This window comes from Homarus americanus, unplaced genomic scaffold (assembly GCF_018991925.1).
Source record: "Homarus americanus isolate GMGI-L3 unplaced genomic scaffold, GMGI_Hamer_2.0 scaffold24260, whole genome shotgun sequence".
Classification (NCBI taxonomy): domain Eukaryota; kingdom Metazoa; phylum Arthropoda; class Malacostraca; order Decapoda; family Nephropidae; genus Homarus; species Homarus americanus.
The window spans coordinates 2473056-2492101 of NW_024721079.1; the positions used below are offsets into that span (position 1 = coordinate 2473056).

Below are 19046 nucleotides of genomic sequence, written 5' to 3' on the forward strand. Positions count from 1 at the left end.
TCTTAAGTTCTGTAGTGTAAACAAACAACAAAGGACGCACAGATAAGTAACAAGTGGATGAGTGTTCTTAAGTTCTGTAGTGTAAACAAACTTGTAAGTGTAAGTACAGTTAAGATATTTACAGATTACATAAGTATTGGCAAGTGTGTGAAGGTGAAAGTGTGTGGAGGAGGCAGTGAGTGTGTGAAGGTGAAAGTGTGTGTGGAGGAGGCAGGATAAGTGTGTGAAGGTGAAAGTGTGTGTGGAGGAGGCAGGATAAGTGTGTGTGTGAGGGTGAATGTGCCGTCAACCACAACACAACAACAACAGAAATTCACAGAGAGAGAGATTATCGTTCTAATCAATAATAAAAAAAAATCACATTCATATATTTCACCCTGACGACAGACGTTCATTAAAGTGAGTGTCGTTCACAGCTGCTCATTAGATATACTTCACTATTTGCATTTATTAAGGGCGTGTCGGTGAAGCGGAAGTTATTGGAGCAGTCTCGTTTAAATCGTTCACGGCGACTGACTCGTTAAGAAGCGGCCATTACTCGTGCACAGCTGACGCGCCTCTACCTCAACATCTTTTCGGAACACCTTCAGTAAATTTCTCTGGCTAAGAAAGGTTCAAAAAGGTTCATCTTGTTAGCAAAGGTTTAGTATATCTTTTCATGTTGACAAATGTTCAGTAGATTTAGTTAATGTTGAATAAATTTATCTTGTTCACAAAAGTCCACTAGGTATGTTTTGTTGCAGGAGACGTTCATAACACACACACACAGGGTCCCAAGCATATATCGATCGACCTAAATATACTCGCCTTTAATTACAAGATGGTATCGTTTATCTACACACTCTACATCACATCTACAGTATCTCTTTCTGTAGACACGCCATCTGTCATTAAATTATTATATTTCTTCTTCAACACTGAGGTCCTTCCACCACCTGCTATTCCTGGAGACACAGCTGCCAGCTTCCTCTCCTTCTTCCTCGTCAGTGAGTCCTCCACATTGTTGTATTTCCTAGGAATTTCGTCAGTGTGAAGGTGTGACCCGCTTCTTGGTAGTGGATGATCTGGTGGTTCAGCTGGTGGACTCCTCAACACTGGACTGCCTTGTATAACATGACTAACATCACCACCGTCAGACACTCAACCTCCCCAGCGTGTTCCTCCACCCCGCCACTCTCTCACACACTCTTTCTCCCGCCATCTGCTACACCACTCGGTATGCTAAGTTGATCTAATTTAGGTCTTCAGATGTAATACAAATTTTGCTACAAATAGTATTATGCGTCTTGCTCGTAGTTTTATGACATAGTGTGTATATTTACCGTGTGGGTCGCCCGAGTCACACACACGCACACACACACACACACACACACACACACACACACACACACACACTGTTATCACCACGTATAAACTACACCTCACCTTCCTTACGCTTTACCATATACAGTATTTATCTCGTTGGTGCCTGACCTCACAGATCCAATTTCCAGTCCTGTCAGAGGCTTCGTTGTTGTTTATGTCAGAGCACCAATACAGTGTTATGCGTACGAGACTCCACCTGAGCTCTTACACCTTGTCTCTCGCCTCTAGCACCATCTGACTGCCACATACACAGGTGAGCGCCACAAACACCTACAAGGTGGATAGTTTCTGAAGGTTCGCCTTCACTGGTTCACTGTACCACATCCAAAAGGAACGATCTTCGTATTGCATCCCTGTAACAGTTGAAGTCTTGGTGTATGGAAGTTTGAGGCCAGAAGGGTAATGACTTATCCTTGTGGCCACATACAGATCAGATGACCAACAGTCCCTGATATCCGTGTTTTCACCAGAAACCTCAAAACAATTAAGACACCCGAGAACAGAAGTACCCGTAGGTGGAGTTAGACATAAGTAACCACATTAAAAGTGATTTGGAGATAGCTAATTGAATTGTGGAAGTTAGAAGGAACTCAGGCCTAGCACATGTAACCCCCCGCCAAGTTGTATATAACAGCACGGACACAGACGTTAGAGACGGATTCTCCCCAGAGTCTTCACAGGATGGGACTGGAGCCGATTATACACGGGCAAGAGGCTTGTCTGGCCCCTTGGCATGAGGCATATTTACTACTGTAGACCTGTTTGTGTCGACATTGTTTTGATTTTGTGTTTGTTGTAGGAAACTGTCTATTGTAACATATCGTAATTTGTTCCCATTCCTCGTTTAAATCCTTCCATTCCCCAACAAATAATTAAGTTACTGAGTTAATAATTTGTATGCTTTGTGTTGTATATTACTTGTGGTGTCTCATACAAGGTGAACTTTAGCCCCTACCATGAAAACAACGCCAGTACGAGCAATCCACAACGCCTGGCAGTCCTCTCTACTCCACAATGACATCTTTATGGAAAACTACGCCAGACGGACATTTACCCACCTTTTGTTGCTTCTGTGGCATTTCGTTATGGTAGGAACACATAACCCTCAAGACAAACTGGATATAAAGGTTATTGTTAAGGTCATAATGGTGTATTGACTTTCTGGGTGACGCTCAGGGGTCGTTTCACTTAGTTCATATTTCACACAAAGGAGTGCCCTGAAAATACTCAGGTGAATAGAATCAACTATTTTATGCGGCTCAATAGTCGACAGCCGCCTGAATAATATAGGCTGTATTTCACTATATAATTGCATATTGATAAACAATTAACGTGGGGGACTCCTCCTTTCTCCTACCTCCTTCCTCACCGGTCGGTCAAACAATAATTACGACCTGCCTGTAGGAACCCTCGCCTCCCTGCCTCCCACCCTTCTCCCTCTCTCTTTTTCACCCTCCCTCTCACCTCCCTCTCTTTTCCTCTCCACCACCGTCATCCAAGCTTTCACACTCCACCCTCTCAGTATCGTGTATTTTACGGGTATTGGTCAGAACGTTTCAGAAATTTGGCAGTTGTGTGTCATTCTTCATTGAGTCGTTCGGTGTGCTTCAGGTTTAGTGTTTGTTTACAGTCTTACTTAAAATCATGAAATGTTTGACTTGATGCTCATTAACCAGATAAATCACCCCTACACTTACACACGGACCCACTCCTGTATACCACCTCCATACCTATACACTAACTCCACACCTGTTCATCACCCCTACATCTGTTCACCACCCTACACCTCTATATATCAGCCCACACCTGTTCATCACCCCACACCTATACACCACCCTACACCTGTATACCATCCCCACACCCGCACACCACCCGTCCTATCTGAAATTTGATTGTTGGAGTAATATTCCTGCTTTCGTATTAATACAAGTTAATTCCTTGTATTTTCTACATATATATTTTTTTTATCTCATTGCCGATAAACCTTAAACATAGATGTAATTCATATATGGTGGAACTTTGGAACAATTTCTGAACACTTCTTAACCTTTGTGTTCTTTCTTCAAATGTTACTTCGATAGCTTTTTTCATATAAGCTGCTCATGCTACTATAGATAACACCTTTAGCTCGGTCTCTTGCCTCCCAGGTAGTGAGAATCAGGTGTTGTCTGTGAGGCAGCGCGCATCTCTTTAATTAAGAGGGATTTACCTCAAGCATCCCACACAGGGGGGAAGATTTCGCCCGAGCTTCTTATTATTCAGGTAGAGAGAAAAGGTTATTACTTGAAGACAATGGTAGGAGGTACACGCGTGGAATATTTCTCGCTGTTTGGGGTCCTCGCTGGCATCATTATGCTCACAAAAGATGTGGATCAAAAACGCTTTTCTCAAGAGTATTGTGGCCACGGTGAAGAAAAATGGACGCAAGAGGAAGATTTTCTTGCAGGTGGTGGAGACGTGGTGTTGTGGTTCACTGTAAGATATCACGACGGTGTTGTGGTTCACTGTAGGTGGTGGAGACGCGGTGTTGTGGTTCACTGTAGGTGGTGGAGACGCGGTGTTGTGGTTCATTGTAGGTGGTGGAGACGCGGTGTTGTGGTTCACTGTAGGTGGGAATGTAGGTGGAGGTGATGGGTGTTCCAGGAGGTGTAGTGGAGTGTGGTGTTAACAGCAGTAGTAATCTGGACAGAGAGCAATGCGCTGTTAGTGTGTGTGTCCTCTGAGACTCTGTTGGGAATTAATAACAGCTAGTAATCTACTCCAGCCCTCTTCCTTCTTGCTTCCTTCACTCTTCCTTCCTCTCTCCTCTCACCCCTCCTATTCCCCCCTTTCCTCCTCCTCCTCTCCTGTCTCCTTCTCCTCCTCCTCCTCCTTTCTTCTCCTCCTTCTCCTCCTCCCCGCTTCCCTCCCCCTCTTGCTTCCCTATCTCTTTCTTCTCCTCTATCCTACCTTCTCTTTCATGGCATATTCATTATCCCTAATTTTCTCTCTTCTCCCTCCTCTTTTCTCTCTCATTTTATCTTTATCCATTCCTTTTCTTCTTTACTCCACCCCTTTCCTTCACCCCTTTCCTCTGTCTCCTCCTCCTCCCCCTCTTCCTCACGCCCTTACTACCGACTTAAGACCTACCAACAGCCTTTTTCCATTCCTCCTCCCATTTTCCCTCCATCCTTCCATTCATCTTTGTCTCCCTCATTTTTTCCCTCTCTCTTTCTTCTCCCTTATTTTTCCCTCTCTCTCTTTCCCTTCTCCCTTCCCTCCATCCACCCTCTTCCCCCCCTCTCTTTCTCTCTCTCTCTCTCTCTCTCTCGTTACTTACCTTCTTCTCTCCCTCTTTTCCTTTCTTCCTACTTTTCTTTCTTCCTCCTTCCTTTCCTCCATCTCTCCCTCCCTTACCCCACTTCCCTCTTCTCTTCTTCCTTCTCTCCATTCTTTTTTCTCTCCTTTTTCTTCCCGTACTCTTTCTCTCTCTACCTCCTCCCTCACCCTCCTCTCCCCTCCTCCCTCGTACATTACTGCCTGAGAACGTTAAGAGTGCAGCAGCTGACAACTCAGTTTGGTATTGCTAAGGAAACGTTAAAGTGAAGACGGAGCATTATTAGTGTTTGTTGTGACGGAGCATTATTAGTATGTATTGTGACGGAGCATTATTAGTGCATGTTGTGACGGAGCATTATTTATATGTTGTGACTGAGCATTATTAGCATGCATTGTGACGGAGCATTATTAGTGTATGTTGTGACGGAGCATTATTAACATGTTGTGACGGAGCATTATTAGTGTTTGTTGTGACGGAGCATTATTAGTGTGTTGTGGAGTATTTTTTTTTTTCCTGTGATCAATTTTTTCTCTTCTCATTCAGGTAAATACTCTAGCTTGTGCCTTTTGGCGTTCATAGACCAGCAACAAGGGTGACTAACTGGCTCTTTACGATGTTAATTAGCTTGTGAGTTATAGTAGTCATTCGTACCATCTGGCTTCTACTAAGTAACGGTAAACACTAGCATCTGGCTCCCGCAATCTGCCCGTAAATAGTTGTATCTGGTAGTAAATATTTGTATCTGTTTTGTACTATCAGGCAGTAAACACTAATATCTGGCTCCGAGAATTCAATACCCTGTAACTAGCTTTTCTGGCTCATTCATTCTGGCTTTTTGTAATTCATCATTCAACATCGTCATCTAACATGTAGTAGCTTCCACTTAAGTAACATTACAATCTAGTTTATACATTCATTCATTAAACATCAATTTACGTCTCTAACACTATGGCCATTTAGTCTCAACATCTGCGGCCAAATGGAAGTTAAACATTGAGAAATTTATCTCCTGATCCCGATTCACTTTCAGGCTCATTAAATCAGTCAAATTATTTTTCCTTCGGGAATTCGTCGGCACAACTTCTTGAAAAAAAAATTGTGTCAGTTCCGTCCCCGTCAAATCGCAGATGTCTCTGCCGGGGTTTTCCGAAAAAGCCTTTTCCACTCGGCATTTCTTCGTAAAATTTCATGTTGACAAATTTAAAAAAAAAAAGTTTCTATATTATTATGATTTTTTTTTTCTGGTCTACAATTTTGTTTTTTTTATGTAAATAATCACTGTCTTAGGTCGAAGTTATTTCACGATACTAATAACTAGAAATAACAAGGATAATTTTGGCGGACCCGTAATAAAAAAATGAGAGATAAAGAGAGAGACAGACAGAGTTTCTTAAACTTTCTCCTTGGCAAGACTATCTTCCTCTGTTTAAACGCGCAGTCTGGTGAATATCTCAACAAGAGCCAGGCGAGAGACACTGACGAGATAGAATATTGGTTCAGGAGATTTTAGCCTATAGAGTATTTTTCCTTTTTTAAGGACACGGGAGTCATCTGGGTGGTGATTACTTATACAGTGTAAAGCCGAGGGGATTAATATTGTGAGAGCCGGGAGGATTTGCTTCACAGCAAAGACCGGGATTTGCCATAACATTGACCGAGGATTTGCCATGACAAAGACCGGGGATTTGACAAGACAAAAACTGGAGATTTGCCAAAGCGAACACCGAGAATCCATCACAATAAAGACCAAAGGCTCACCGCAACAAAGACCGAAGACTTACTACAACAAAGACCAAAGAGTTACCAAAATAGAGAGCAAGGATTTACTGCATCACATACTGAGGTTTTCCCAGAATAAAAGCTTTTACGACATCAAGTGCTGCTGCTGTTATGGAGGCGGTGAATCTTCCCACGAAAAGGTCTGTAAGAGCCATTGAGACCAGTGCTGGTAATGTGACAGTGACTGGAAGGTTGGCTGTGACAACACTGACCACTCCAACGCTGGCTGTACCAACTACACCATTACTCTCAGGGACGCCAGTAAAACATAACAAGTTTGTGTGTCCTTCGTGTAGCCAAAAATATCGTGGGCTCGATGATATTAGGGAAGACATCTATGAGGGTGTGGAGGACAAGTTGAGTCACTTTTCACTCTACCTACACACCTCTGCTGAACCGGGAAAATATGGTCATTACTCTAGAAAAGTGCAGACGGAGTTTTAGTCTGTAAAGGTAATGTCTGGCAACAATAAGTAAGTATATTACAGTACGGCTGCCACACCTTACCCGGCAGCACCAACCTCCTGGAAGATGATCAAAAGGTGTTTGGACACAATAATATACATCACGGCTGGTTATAAGGCCAGTTCACTGCTAGCCTCCCTCTGGATCTTGTAAATTATCTGGCAACAATCATTTCATGAAAACTCAAATATTAGGTATATCACTCACTGAACACCGCTATTAGTTTTAACCAAGTTTAGTACCAAGATACCTGTCGTAACTTTCAGAAAAGTTCCACGTCTTGGTGGTAATTATCATCGGAGTCGTGTTCTCGAGTTATCGGAAATAAATACAAAGTCCTGCAGCAGAAGGTAGTGAGCCTCGAGGGAGTGTGATAGGACTCTGTTACAGCGACACCATTACAACTTCCTACTTTACAAGAGAGGGGAAACTCTCTGCATTGCAGGTCATTTATGAATACTTTGTGGTTATAATACCCTGGAGTAAATTCTGGCAGGTTACGGTTACTGCAGAGAAAATATAGTTAATGGTGATTACCAAGTGGCAAGGTGCGACACTCGGGACCGGAAGGCACTCAGGCACTCAGTAATAAATGAGTGCAGTATAAGGCACGCTTGTTGATGGTGGAACAAACCTTCGTTGGGCCAACATCCTGCTAAGTGAGGGGGGGGGGAGGGGCGGCAACCCAGTAGCTGCTTAAATACTATGTATCAGCTGCCTCGCCATCTTACATTGCTGCAGTAATATTCTAGTACCTATGAAAAAGGACTTAAGTATATAAAGTATATATAAATATGCTGTCATTATCTTCGTGTGGCTCGAATTTCCCCAAATGTCAAGAGAAACAATTCAGAAGAGTCAGGTGTTATGCTCTGTGTAGCACGACGGTCTCTCGCCGTGTAATTTCAGTAATATACAAAACGCCGGAGAATTAGAATATCCTACATGTTTTTTTCTATGAAATAAACAGAAACGCGTGGATGTGTTCACCATGGTTATGTTTATAAATACAATAAATAATAAATAGTTATTAACAGGAGGAAAAAACAAAGGTAAATGAGGGAGGGAGGGAGAGGTAAGCTATAGTGATGGCAATTGTTCTCCTATACGATCATGTTCACCCTCTACTGTATGTGTGACTCTGACACTATGTGAGGTAATGAAAGAGTTTCCGTAACACAGCTGTAATGTATTTATGTCCCACAAGAGGAAAAAAAGAACACATCTTCTTACAACAGTCTCAGCTATATATTAACACCTATACGAGTATATATCACCACCTCTGTATCGATGTTTCAGTGATCCGTTTATGTACGTTCTCACCTCATCAGTTAAAAGGGAGAATTAGCGTATGGTCTTTTGAGTCTCCAAGCCATAGTACGAAGAATGTCTACGCAGTTCTCTTCCAACTATCTAACACAGCTGCTGATATACATGCATTTCAGGTGACAATATATCACAGCGACGAGGGTTAATGTTAACTACCCTGTCAGCCACGGCTTCTGTCCAGGGATTAACTAACAACGACTATCCCATATTACTTTTTTTAATTATGTGAGGTATAAATGACAGACCTTTTATAATTCAAAGAACTTGTATGAAAGTTTCGAATTCTACTGAAGCTTATAATGACTGAGACCCTCGAGCTGATTAAATACTTTCTCACCGCAACGAACTTGAACTTATAAAGAGAAGAGTCAGTCAAGTCCGTACCTCAATTTAATGCAGTTACTCCAGACACAAAAGCTGCCGTCTCGGTCCCAAGTCAATAGTATGCTTTTCTTTATATACTTCCTTTCATAAGCAAAATTTTTTACGAAGACAGAGGGTATAGGATGTTCTCTTCAGGTGGGTCTCGTGGCCTCCAGGTAGGTCTCATGGCCTCCAGGTGGGTATCATGGCCTCCAGGTGGGTCTCATGACCTCTAAGTGGGTCTCATGGCCTTCAGGTGGGTCTCAGAGCCTTTGGGTGGGTCTCATGGCCTCCTGGTAGGGTCTCGACATCTACAACGGTCGTAGTGGTATTTCGGAACTTGTAAACAAATATCTCTCTCGTGTTGACATTTAAATGATTTTTACATTGTTTTTATTAAACTTTCGTCTGGATTACATAACAAGTTGGAAAAATTTTACTCCGGAGCAAAAAGGTTTTAGAATTGTAGTGATAAAATAGTGAGAGTTTGTGTGGCTGTTGTAATACTTCAGGCGAGGGAGAGTATTATTTACCCCTGTGTAAAGCTTTGTACCTTGTTAAATACATCTTAAATGTTTCAGTCTTTCAGTGTTTATGGTCACAAGGAAGTAGGTAAATTATCTCGAAAATATAAAAGAATCACATGAAATTAAGCACCATTGCTGTGTTCACCTGATGATTAAACACCTAACCTAACCTAACCTAACCTAACCCCTAGGTAGCATTAGGATGACATAAGCTAAGTTGCCTAATCATCTTGTGATCATATTTAAAGAAAAAAAAACGTCAACATGAGAGTAAAAAATTTTCTTTAATTTCAATCAAAAACTCATGAAATGTTAAAATGTTCTTTCCAAACTTCAGTTCCTTAAGTGAGTGTTTGCCAAAGCTGTTGTAGCCTGCTTGTGACAGCTCTGACGCCATCAAAAGAAACCTTCACTACCATCTTTAGTTCACAAAGACGCCCAAATTGTAGTCATTTTATACAAAGAGAGAACAATAAGACTTAAAGGAAAAATAAGACTAATTAATATTTAATTGATGAACAGTGGCAAATTAAAACCAGCACACTTAACCACACGTTGTTCAGGTAATGTTAACTTGCTTATTTAAGGCTCAGGTGTTGCACGTCCATTAAACTAAAAGGTTTAGACTCTGCAACAAAACATTTCCCTCCGCTACAAACTTTATTACAGAAGCAAAAATATCCAGGAACTCTTCTTGCACTTTTGGTCCTCGCGTTTGAGACAATATTAAATATAATAATAATTAATATTTACAGATCATCATTACAGTACAGCAATAAAACTTTCTTATGGGAATATTGTGTAATATTTACCAGAGCAGAGCGACTCATCCACTACAAACAATATGTAAGACAGGGAAAATATTTTTATAACGTCAAAATTGTTCCCAGTTTGACTTTCAGAAGTTATGACTTGATGTATTTGTTTTGTGTTCTCTCAACGAAAGTGACTCCAACTGTTGTTACATTACGGTTATAAAACAAACGTCCCCAGTACATTACAGTTATTAAAAGAAGAGACGACACATAACAAAGTGGTTTAGCTTTTTTCATTGTGCGTGAATCATTCTAAGTACACATTAATGGATAGGTAATGATCGCTCCATGTTTCTGTGTATGTCTTTGTAAAATATCTTGTCAACAGTCAAAATCGTCGCAGTGATAGAGCTTGACTTATAATATTCACTCCACTTCACAGAGTCTTGTATTATGATTCCAAAGACTCAGTAAATATTCAACTGAAGGCTAAGAGGTATATATTATATGTAAATAAAAGTTGATACTCCCGCAAATTTAAAAAACTTTAAAAACTATGTCTTATTTTTTCTTCTAAACTTGTTATAAAAGTTGGTAAAAAGTTTCTATATTTCGGTTAGGCTTTAAGAGGTCGTGTCTATTCCTACGTAGAAAGTTTACCGCGTGTCAGAACAAATGGAGGAGAGGAAAATAAATCGTGATTAAGGAAGAAATCAAACAAGAAAATTTATGGGACTTACAAACACGAGGAAATAAATGAGTACTTCCTCATATTTGTTGACCTGTTATGAGGGAGAATTTTTAACCTGTCTCCTCAGCAAGTGATATTTAATCTCTTTCTTACCCAGGGTGTTAAGGTCAACCACTCTGGGAAGTCATCCGGTGGTCTTGGTAATATATATTCTCGATAATTTTACTCAACATAATTCTTACCTATTACAGCAACAGGTTATTGGGATCATATGAAGTTTAGCACCCCCAACCTAACCTAACCTAACCTACTAGGACGTGCTTGGGTATTTAAACAATGAAATGAAATAAGTTGGGGGTGCTAATCTTCATATGATCCGGTTATTGTATTATAATCATTAGCTTCCACAGTGTATTTAGTAATTAGGAGTAAACTGAAAGAAAATAAAAATAAAAGAGAGGAAAATACCATGGTCTTACTTGTAGAGAGAGAGAGAGAGAGAGAGAGAGAGAGAGAGAGAGAGAGAGAGATATACCCAAGTACTGTACACAATAATTTAAAGCTCTCTTTCCTCCCTAGATTCAACAATTATTTTTTTTTGCTCTTTCCCACCACAAAAAAATATTAAATATCTCCGTCTTAATCTCATTGAAATCATAAAATAAAATAATAATAAAAAAAAAAAAACTCCCAAACATACCAGAGTTGGGTTCACTTTTTTTTCAGTCAAGTTAGCTGAGGTTGGCCCACCTGTTCCACTGATAGCCAATTAAAGTAACGAGCTCCTTCTTACCGCCTGTTGCTCGCTGGTGCTGTTGGGCGGTGGCTTGTACAGACTCATGGCAGGTGTGGGACTCGTACAGAACGTGCACAGATTAGTAAGAGTATTGCACATAGTCATCAGAACTCTGTCATACTCGTTAATTAACTCTGTCATACTCGTTAATTAAGAATCGTTATAAAGTATTTGTTTATGTTTGCGTCACTGTCATTGACCTTATTAAGCACCGCACGATTGAAACTAACAACTTGGCTTGGCTGGTTTACTGTGTCTGTCTGTGTCATAGAAGAGCAGAACAGAAATACACTAAGTGGTTTGGGGAACTTAAGTGTTATGTCTCCTGGACATGCAAGTGCGTGCTCGTAAACACACACACACACACACACACACACACACACAGTAGAGAGAGGAGGTTGTATGTAAGTGTGTCTGTTATTTGTTTGTTTTGTGAGTTTTTGTGTATTCATATGTGGAAAAAAAGCTGTGATGAACGAACATATCTCCCCCCCCCCAAAAAAAAAAAATAAAAATACCGTTTCATTTAAAAAAAATTGAAATTGCGTAATTCATTTATGTATTTGATCTATATGTTAAGAGTATAGTGTCGGGATACAGCAAGGGTTACAGTTAACACTTGCCTACAGTTATCGGATACAAAATTGTGTTAGTTTTTATACTTCGAAATCTGATAGAATCTCGCTACATCGTGATCATGTCAGGTGTTCGTGGTTACAGGTGTGTGAAATATTTGTCACTTTTCAAACTTAAGTTAAATACTAAAAGTCAAAGGTGAAACAACGACAGATGTTGACCTAAGAACCACATTTTGTCCAGGAGAACTTGTGTAACTTCTGCCAGTCTGTGTTGAGAAGTTGGAGATGTTTTCTGGTATCAAGTTCTCCAATGGACTTAGAAGTTGTTTCCTTACGTTCGAACTTTAAGTGACCCCAATAATCATACTTTAAGGAGGCGAATTTCAATACAACATCGAGAAGTTTAGGAAATATTGTTGCCTTAATAATGTTCCTGGTCGGGCTGAGACGTCCTAAGAGTTGTCCTGAATATTGGGTTTTATCATCTATTGCGTCACGTTATTGTGATTGCATCAGCTCTTAAAAAAATTCCCCTTTGAGGTCATACGAGGCACAGCAGCGGTCATATGTGAGATGGCACAACAACAGGTAATATATTCACGACTTTTGGTAGACAGGTAGCGTGTTTACCTGTCAAGAGCGTGTGTGTATCACCTCTAGGGAGGAATATAGAGGCACGTAGAAATGGCTCCCTAAGGGCTTAACGTTCCATTAGGGTAGAGAGGATACCGCTCACTGGAGTCTAAAACCTTTTTCGCTACACAGGAAGGCAGTGTGGCCGACGCTTCACCCGACCTTCGCTTTATCCACAAGGCTGCCTCACCCCCCACCTCCCCCACCCTAAAATATTGTGTTGTTTGTTGAATCTCTGCAGCCAACAAGACCTTACTTCCTACCATCACAGACATCAGGGTACATTATTATTAATTTCTGTATATATATATATTTTTTTTTTTAAATCTACTACTACTATTACTAACACTGATACTGCTACTTCTATGAATGATAATAATAATAATAATCATGGTAATAATAAGGTCATACTACTACTACTACTAATAATAATAATGTTATCATATTATAATAAATCAACCAGTCGGTAAAAAAATCGACTGAGAGAAAATGCTATAGGGGGATGATGGATGGTGTATATGGGGGAGATATGGGGGTGGGGATGGTAGAGGTAGGGGGTGGGGATGGTAGAGGTAGGGGGTGAAGAAGAAATTATAAGCAGGGAGGGAGGGACGGACGGAGGGAGGGACGGACGGAGGGAGGGAGAGGGCTGGTGTCAGATAAAATAAATACACCTATTAAACAACTACCAATTAATATCAACAATCAAGAAAAAAATACCAAGACTAAAGTTAAATAAGAAAATTAATAAAACAATAGACGAAAGAAAGATGGTGTGGTTATATTGGATTATGACACACACACTTGAGGGAGCCATCACCAACACACACACACACTTAAGAGAGCCATCACCAACACACACACACATTCCTAAGAGAGCCATCACCAACACACCTTAAGAGAGTCATCACCAACACACACCATCTTACCAACACGGACATAGGGTGTGAGCCATGAGCAACACCTAAGCCGTGCTACACTTATTCTTTCTTCCTTCCTTTATTCCTTCATTCCTTTCCTTCCTTCCATCAACTCCGTCCACCTGGGGGTACAGACCACCTCATGCTACTGGGTACCCCCCCACACACACACATCTCATCAGCATTAAAACAAATATATATAAATAAATACAAAATAAAAACTCAGCATGTAAATCCAAAATAGAGTTCATAAACTAATATTTATCTTCTTTTAACCTGACACACACACACACACACACACACAGACACTTCAGTCGCCGAGGGTCTTTTGAGGACACCCTTAAGTTAAAAATATACCTTGTACTGCGAAACGTGGAAAGAAAGTATTTTTTCTTAATTTATTTTCATTTTTTTAAGGTGAACTATGATATTTTTATACACACGATACAACATAGGTCGATCAAGATAGTTTAGGGGAATAGAAACCATGTCGACAGTAGGTGAGGATAAGGGAAATGGAGGTGTTATGGGGAGATACCTTAGCCACTACAGGTAGAAAGTTATTGTTGGTACGTGGTAAAAAAATTCTACTGTACTTACATTGCCATAAGGTGTGAGGCCTCGGGTGTTGGGGGGTGGAAGTCCTCGCTCTGAACACTCTGCCCTGGGGGGAGGGAAGGTATACTTGTTGGTGGTGTGTATGAGAGAGAGAGAGAGAGAGAGAGAGAGAGAGACAGAGAGAGAGAGACAGAGAGAGAGAGACAGAGAGAGAGAGACGTTGAATAACCGAAATTTTGGTGTTTGAAATAAATTTGACACCAGAAATCACTTACCAGGGTGTGTTAGGGTGACTTACCAGGGTGTGTTAGAGTGACTTACCAAGGTGTGCTAGGGTGACTTACCAGGGTGTGTTAGAGTGACTTACCAAGGTGTGTTAGGGTGACTTACCAGGGTGTGTTAGAGTGACTTACCAAGGTGTGCTAGAGTGATTTACCAGGGTGTGTTAGGGTGATTTACCAGGGTGTGTTAGGGTGACTTACCAGGGTGTGTTAGGGTGACTTACCAAGGTGTGCTAGGGTGACTTACCAGGGTGTGCTAGGGTGACTTACCAGGGTGTGTGGCACTTGTGTGTGAGGGTCACGTAGCGGACGCCCAGGTCATACAATGATCTCACAACGCCCATGCTGCTGGCCAGCCCATGGCCGCCCTCCACGCCCATCAGGCTGCCCACACGCCCACGCTCAAACTCCTCCATGATTTCTGAGGGCGAAGAGATGCTCGTGTCAGAGTACCATGAGAGAGGACAGTGTCAGGGTAACCTTGGTCTGTCTGTCTGTCTGTCTGTCTGTCTAGAATACAAGTGATCAAGGCTACAGGTGTGCTATACGAAACAGGTGTAAGATGGTCTTGAGTGTACAGGTGTAAAGAGGTCGTGGAAGTTAGTGTAGCGAATAACACACAATCATTAGAAGTGTACCTTTATGTTGTTATATAAGAACAAGTGGAAAAGTATAATACCTTCATAGTGTTGGTGTTAGAGGAGCAATGTTGGTTGTGGCCTCAGTAACGTTAACATAATGGCACAGATAGTGGAACCATTAAGAATCTATTAACCACTGGTATTGTCTAGTCAACAAAAAATGACATAATAACATAAACGAGTCTAAAAAAAATATAGAGAGCTTGAACGTTTAATTCACTAGTCTTTTATTTTCTTGCGTCTTTATTCTCTGGTTCTCTGTCAATTTCTCGATGACCTCAGGAAGTTCTGTTTTAGGAGCCAAGGAAATTGTACATTAACATTTCCTTCCAACTGCCGTCTCTTCGAATTTGCATATCTTATGAACTCGCTTTTAAGTTGAACGTCAGTCGTTACGCGTCACCTCTGCTTGTTAAGTATCTGTTAGTGTTGTTCTGTGGTCCTTGGCGACTGTCAGTAACGCTTCCTCCTTTGTTGATGTTTTCTTTTATTTGTGTCCTTTAGAACCAAAGTTTGTTCTACAGTGAGTAGCTGAGTAAATATTTACAGTGGTAATAAATGAGAAGAACTGAAGAATAAAATATTAGAAATAGAGATACATAACATTTAATGGAAATAGAAAAAAATACCTCTTTGTTAACATGACTCCACTCCTGACAATGTTTCGTTTTTACTTCTCAGCCAAACTGATCATTTGCGAAACACTCATCAGCTGATACATAAACTTCATCATTAGGAAGCCATGACCGCCTCGTCGTCTCTAAGTTACCAATCGCAGCTTGGGTTCAGAACGTCGTCTTCTCAGAAACAACTGATGAAATATTCTACAAACAAAGACTTGTCTCTCTCAGATTACTGGGCGTGTGTGTGTGTGTCGTGTGAGTGAAGCAGCTGGAAAGTAAACAATCGCTTTAGGAAACTTAGAAATATCTCCCAACTGGATATGTCGCTGCTTCTTGTTTTTATCTCTTTCGTCCAACAGTTTTAACAACATAGTCGAACAAACGATGGAGTACGACCATTACCGAACTGAACTAAAGGATTTTACAGCGACATCTGAAACTGTGTAAATAATATCCCTCTCTCCCCCCCCCCAAAAAAAATAATAATAATAATACTCGGCAAAGCGCATCAACTATGGAACTTTTCACTAACTGGCAATAAGAGACACTTATCATTGTTCAATACCTCTCAATAGGTTCTATGTATGTAGTAAAGAATTTTCCAACCATGTTATAAGAGGATTATTATTGGATAGGAATAAAACCGTAGAGATACTCGCCACAACACACACACACACGCAACAAAGCTCACAGTTTCCTCGGTCCCTCTGCCTGCGGTGTTGGTCGGGTGAACTTCAACTAACAGAGAGGGAAATATGTGGTACTGTGACCGTCTCTCCCTATCTGCTGGTGATGACTGCTGGCCAAGATCACCAACCAGGACGTATAGGATGGAGGGGGTGTGGGAAGAGGAATCATCCTTTGTGGTTTTCCCATAAGCTCTCTCTTTGAAATATTGACACTTCACTCAACTGTTTTTTTTTACGGTGGCTGAACTCTAATCTCTCTCTCAACTAAATATTATCCGCAGCTCCACCAGAAAAACCTCTCAATTTAAGTCCACTAATGCATCATAGCACACTTGCCCTTCAATATCACACCACACACAGTATACACCAGCCTCCAAGACTACACCTAGCCCCGTAACTACACGACCTACACCTAGCACCATGTCTACTACACCCTCCACGACCTACACCCTGCACCACGACCACACGACCCATGACCCACACCCAGCACAATGTGTACTACACCCTCCACGACCTACACCCAGCACCATGGCTACAACACCCACACATTGGTAATCTTTGCGGATCGTTGAGTACGTAAGGATTGCTTTTTGATTAAATCCCAGAAGGACGGGATGTAGTGATCTAATATATTTCCTTTATTCTCTCTCATTCTCAAGACACTTCCCTACCCTCCCCCATCCTCATCACACACCTCCCCACCCTCACCACCAACACACACCTCCCCACCCCACACACCCCCCACACACACACACCTCCCCACCCTCACCACCAACACACACACCTCCCACCCTCACCACCAACACACACCTCCCCACCTTCACCACCACACACACACCCCACCACCAACACACCTCCCCACCCTCACCACCAACACACACCTCCCCTCACCACCAACACACACCCCCACCTCACCACCAACACACACCTCCCCACCTTCACCACCAACACACACACCTCCCCACCTCACCACCAACACAGACCTCACCACCAACACACACACATCCCCACCCTCACCACCAACACAGACCTCCCCACCCTCACCACCAACACACACCTCCCCACCCTCACCACCAACACACACCTCCCCACCTTCACCACCAACACAGACCTCCCCACCCTCACCACCAATATTGTAGTGGTTGGAAGATTTGTGGTGGTTTAGAGAAAATCTGGATACCGTATCTCATGGCTCGCTTCTTTTACCATTGTGATAAATTCCCTTTGTCTCAACCTGTTCACTCACTTCTCCAGGTCTTGCAACATGGTAAGCCTTTGTATTCTCTCGGTTGGAGCTCCATATTTGTATTTTATTTCACGTTCTTCGTATATGATCTCCCCCCCCTCAGATGTTCTCATTGCTCACACGAAGAGATATCTCCTCACTCAGTGTCTCTCTTCACTTGTGAGTTGAGGAGTGTCTCTCATTCCTTTCAGCTGTGGTGTTGAAGCGTCTCCCTTCATTCCTCTCGTTCCCCTCACCTGAAGAGTCTCCCCTCACTCCTCTTAATTCCAGTCCTCCATGAAATACCATGAAGTGAAGGCTGGCGTGAAATACCTTCATCAGTTGGAAGAAGGACTTACTCTCCACACTATTGTATCACCTCACAAAAGCTTATATGTAAGTCATGAGTGTCTTTGTTGGTGTGTTGTGTGACGGCCATAGTGTACTGTACGTCCTCTTCTGTACTGTTGTTACGTGTTATAATATTTAGTGTAGCTGTACATTTTTTTTAGTTTAAATCCTTCACTTCGGGGACGCCACACTACGGGGACGCCACACTACTGGGACGCCACTATTAATATTCTATTTGTCTAACGCCACACGAGTTTATTCAGCACAGACTCCCGTACACAAGGAGTTAATAAACTATCTCCACTAATTGTCATGGCCGTCGTAGTAACATAGTTGTGAGTTATCTATTTTTCCTTCTTTATATTTCCATTATTTTATACTTATTCATTTATTCCTCTCAACATAAATGCATATTCTTCACTATGCGTCGCTAGCGTACTGTAGGTTACAGTGTGCTGTGTCCACGCTATATTCCTAATGGGTCGCCATGCTCGTGGGACCCACTTTCATTTTCACTATCATTGTGCCAAACTAAACAACATACACTGTTTGAATATTAAAATTGTGGATGTATTTGCCGGGTGCCCTTACACGAGAACAAAAGCCCTCAAAAAACACTCAGCCATGACGATACTATTATTATTAATTTAATATTTGTATCTGTGAGTTTATGGCTAAATAAACGGTTTTAAAATTGACTGGGTAGTTGTGGAGTGTCGCCTCAGTCCCCTCAGCTGAAGTCTTCCCCTTTACCTGAAGTCCTCACCTGAAGTCTCCCCCTCCCCTGAAGTCTCCCTCTCACCTGCAGAGGATGTGACCAGCACGGTGTGGTCGGGGCTGGCAGCGATCATTCTCTTCACAACGTCGATCTGTTCCAACAACAGCTGTACCGTGTTGAGGTACTGTGACTCACACGGTACGTACACCGACCAGAACTGTGGGATAGACGGTACACGGGGATTAGTGAAGAGACGGTACACGAGGATCAGTGCGAGAGAGACGGTACATGAGGATCAATGCGAGAGAGACGGTACACGAGGATTAGTGCAATTTTAATTAGTTTAACAAATTTGTTGATAAAGCTTGTAGTACAGTTTACCTATTCTGAGTAATTCAGTCAGGTCTTGACACTGAGGGTGGCATCACTTCTCACTGCCA

General features: G+C 41.8%; 1 protein-coding gene across 1 annotated transcript in view; it reads right to left on the bottom strand.

Moving 5' to 3' along the window:
- The window catches only part of LOC121861432 (dipeptidase 1-like), a 127876-nt gene that overhangs the window by 36055 nt on the left and 72775 nt on the right, over positions 1-19046 (bottom strand). Inside the window, exons 4-6 of the mRNA XM_042359155.1 lie at positions 18691-18823; positions 14630-14780; positions 14121-14184 (exon numbers count right to left, since the gene is read on the bottom strand). Coding sequence (XP_042215089.1) covers positions 14121-14184; positions 14630-14780; positions 18691-18823 — 348 coding nt within the window. The remainder of the gene's footprint in view (positions 1-14120; positions 14185-14629; positions 14781-18690; positions 18824-19046) is intronic.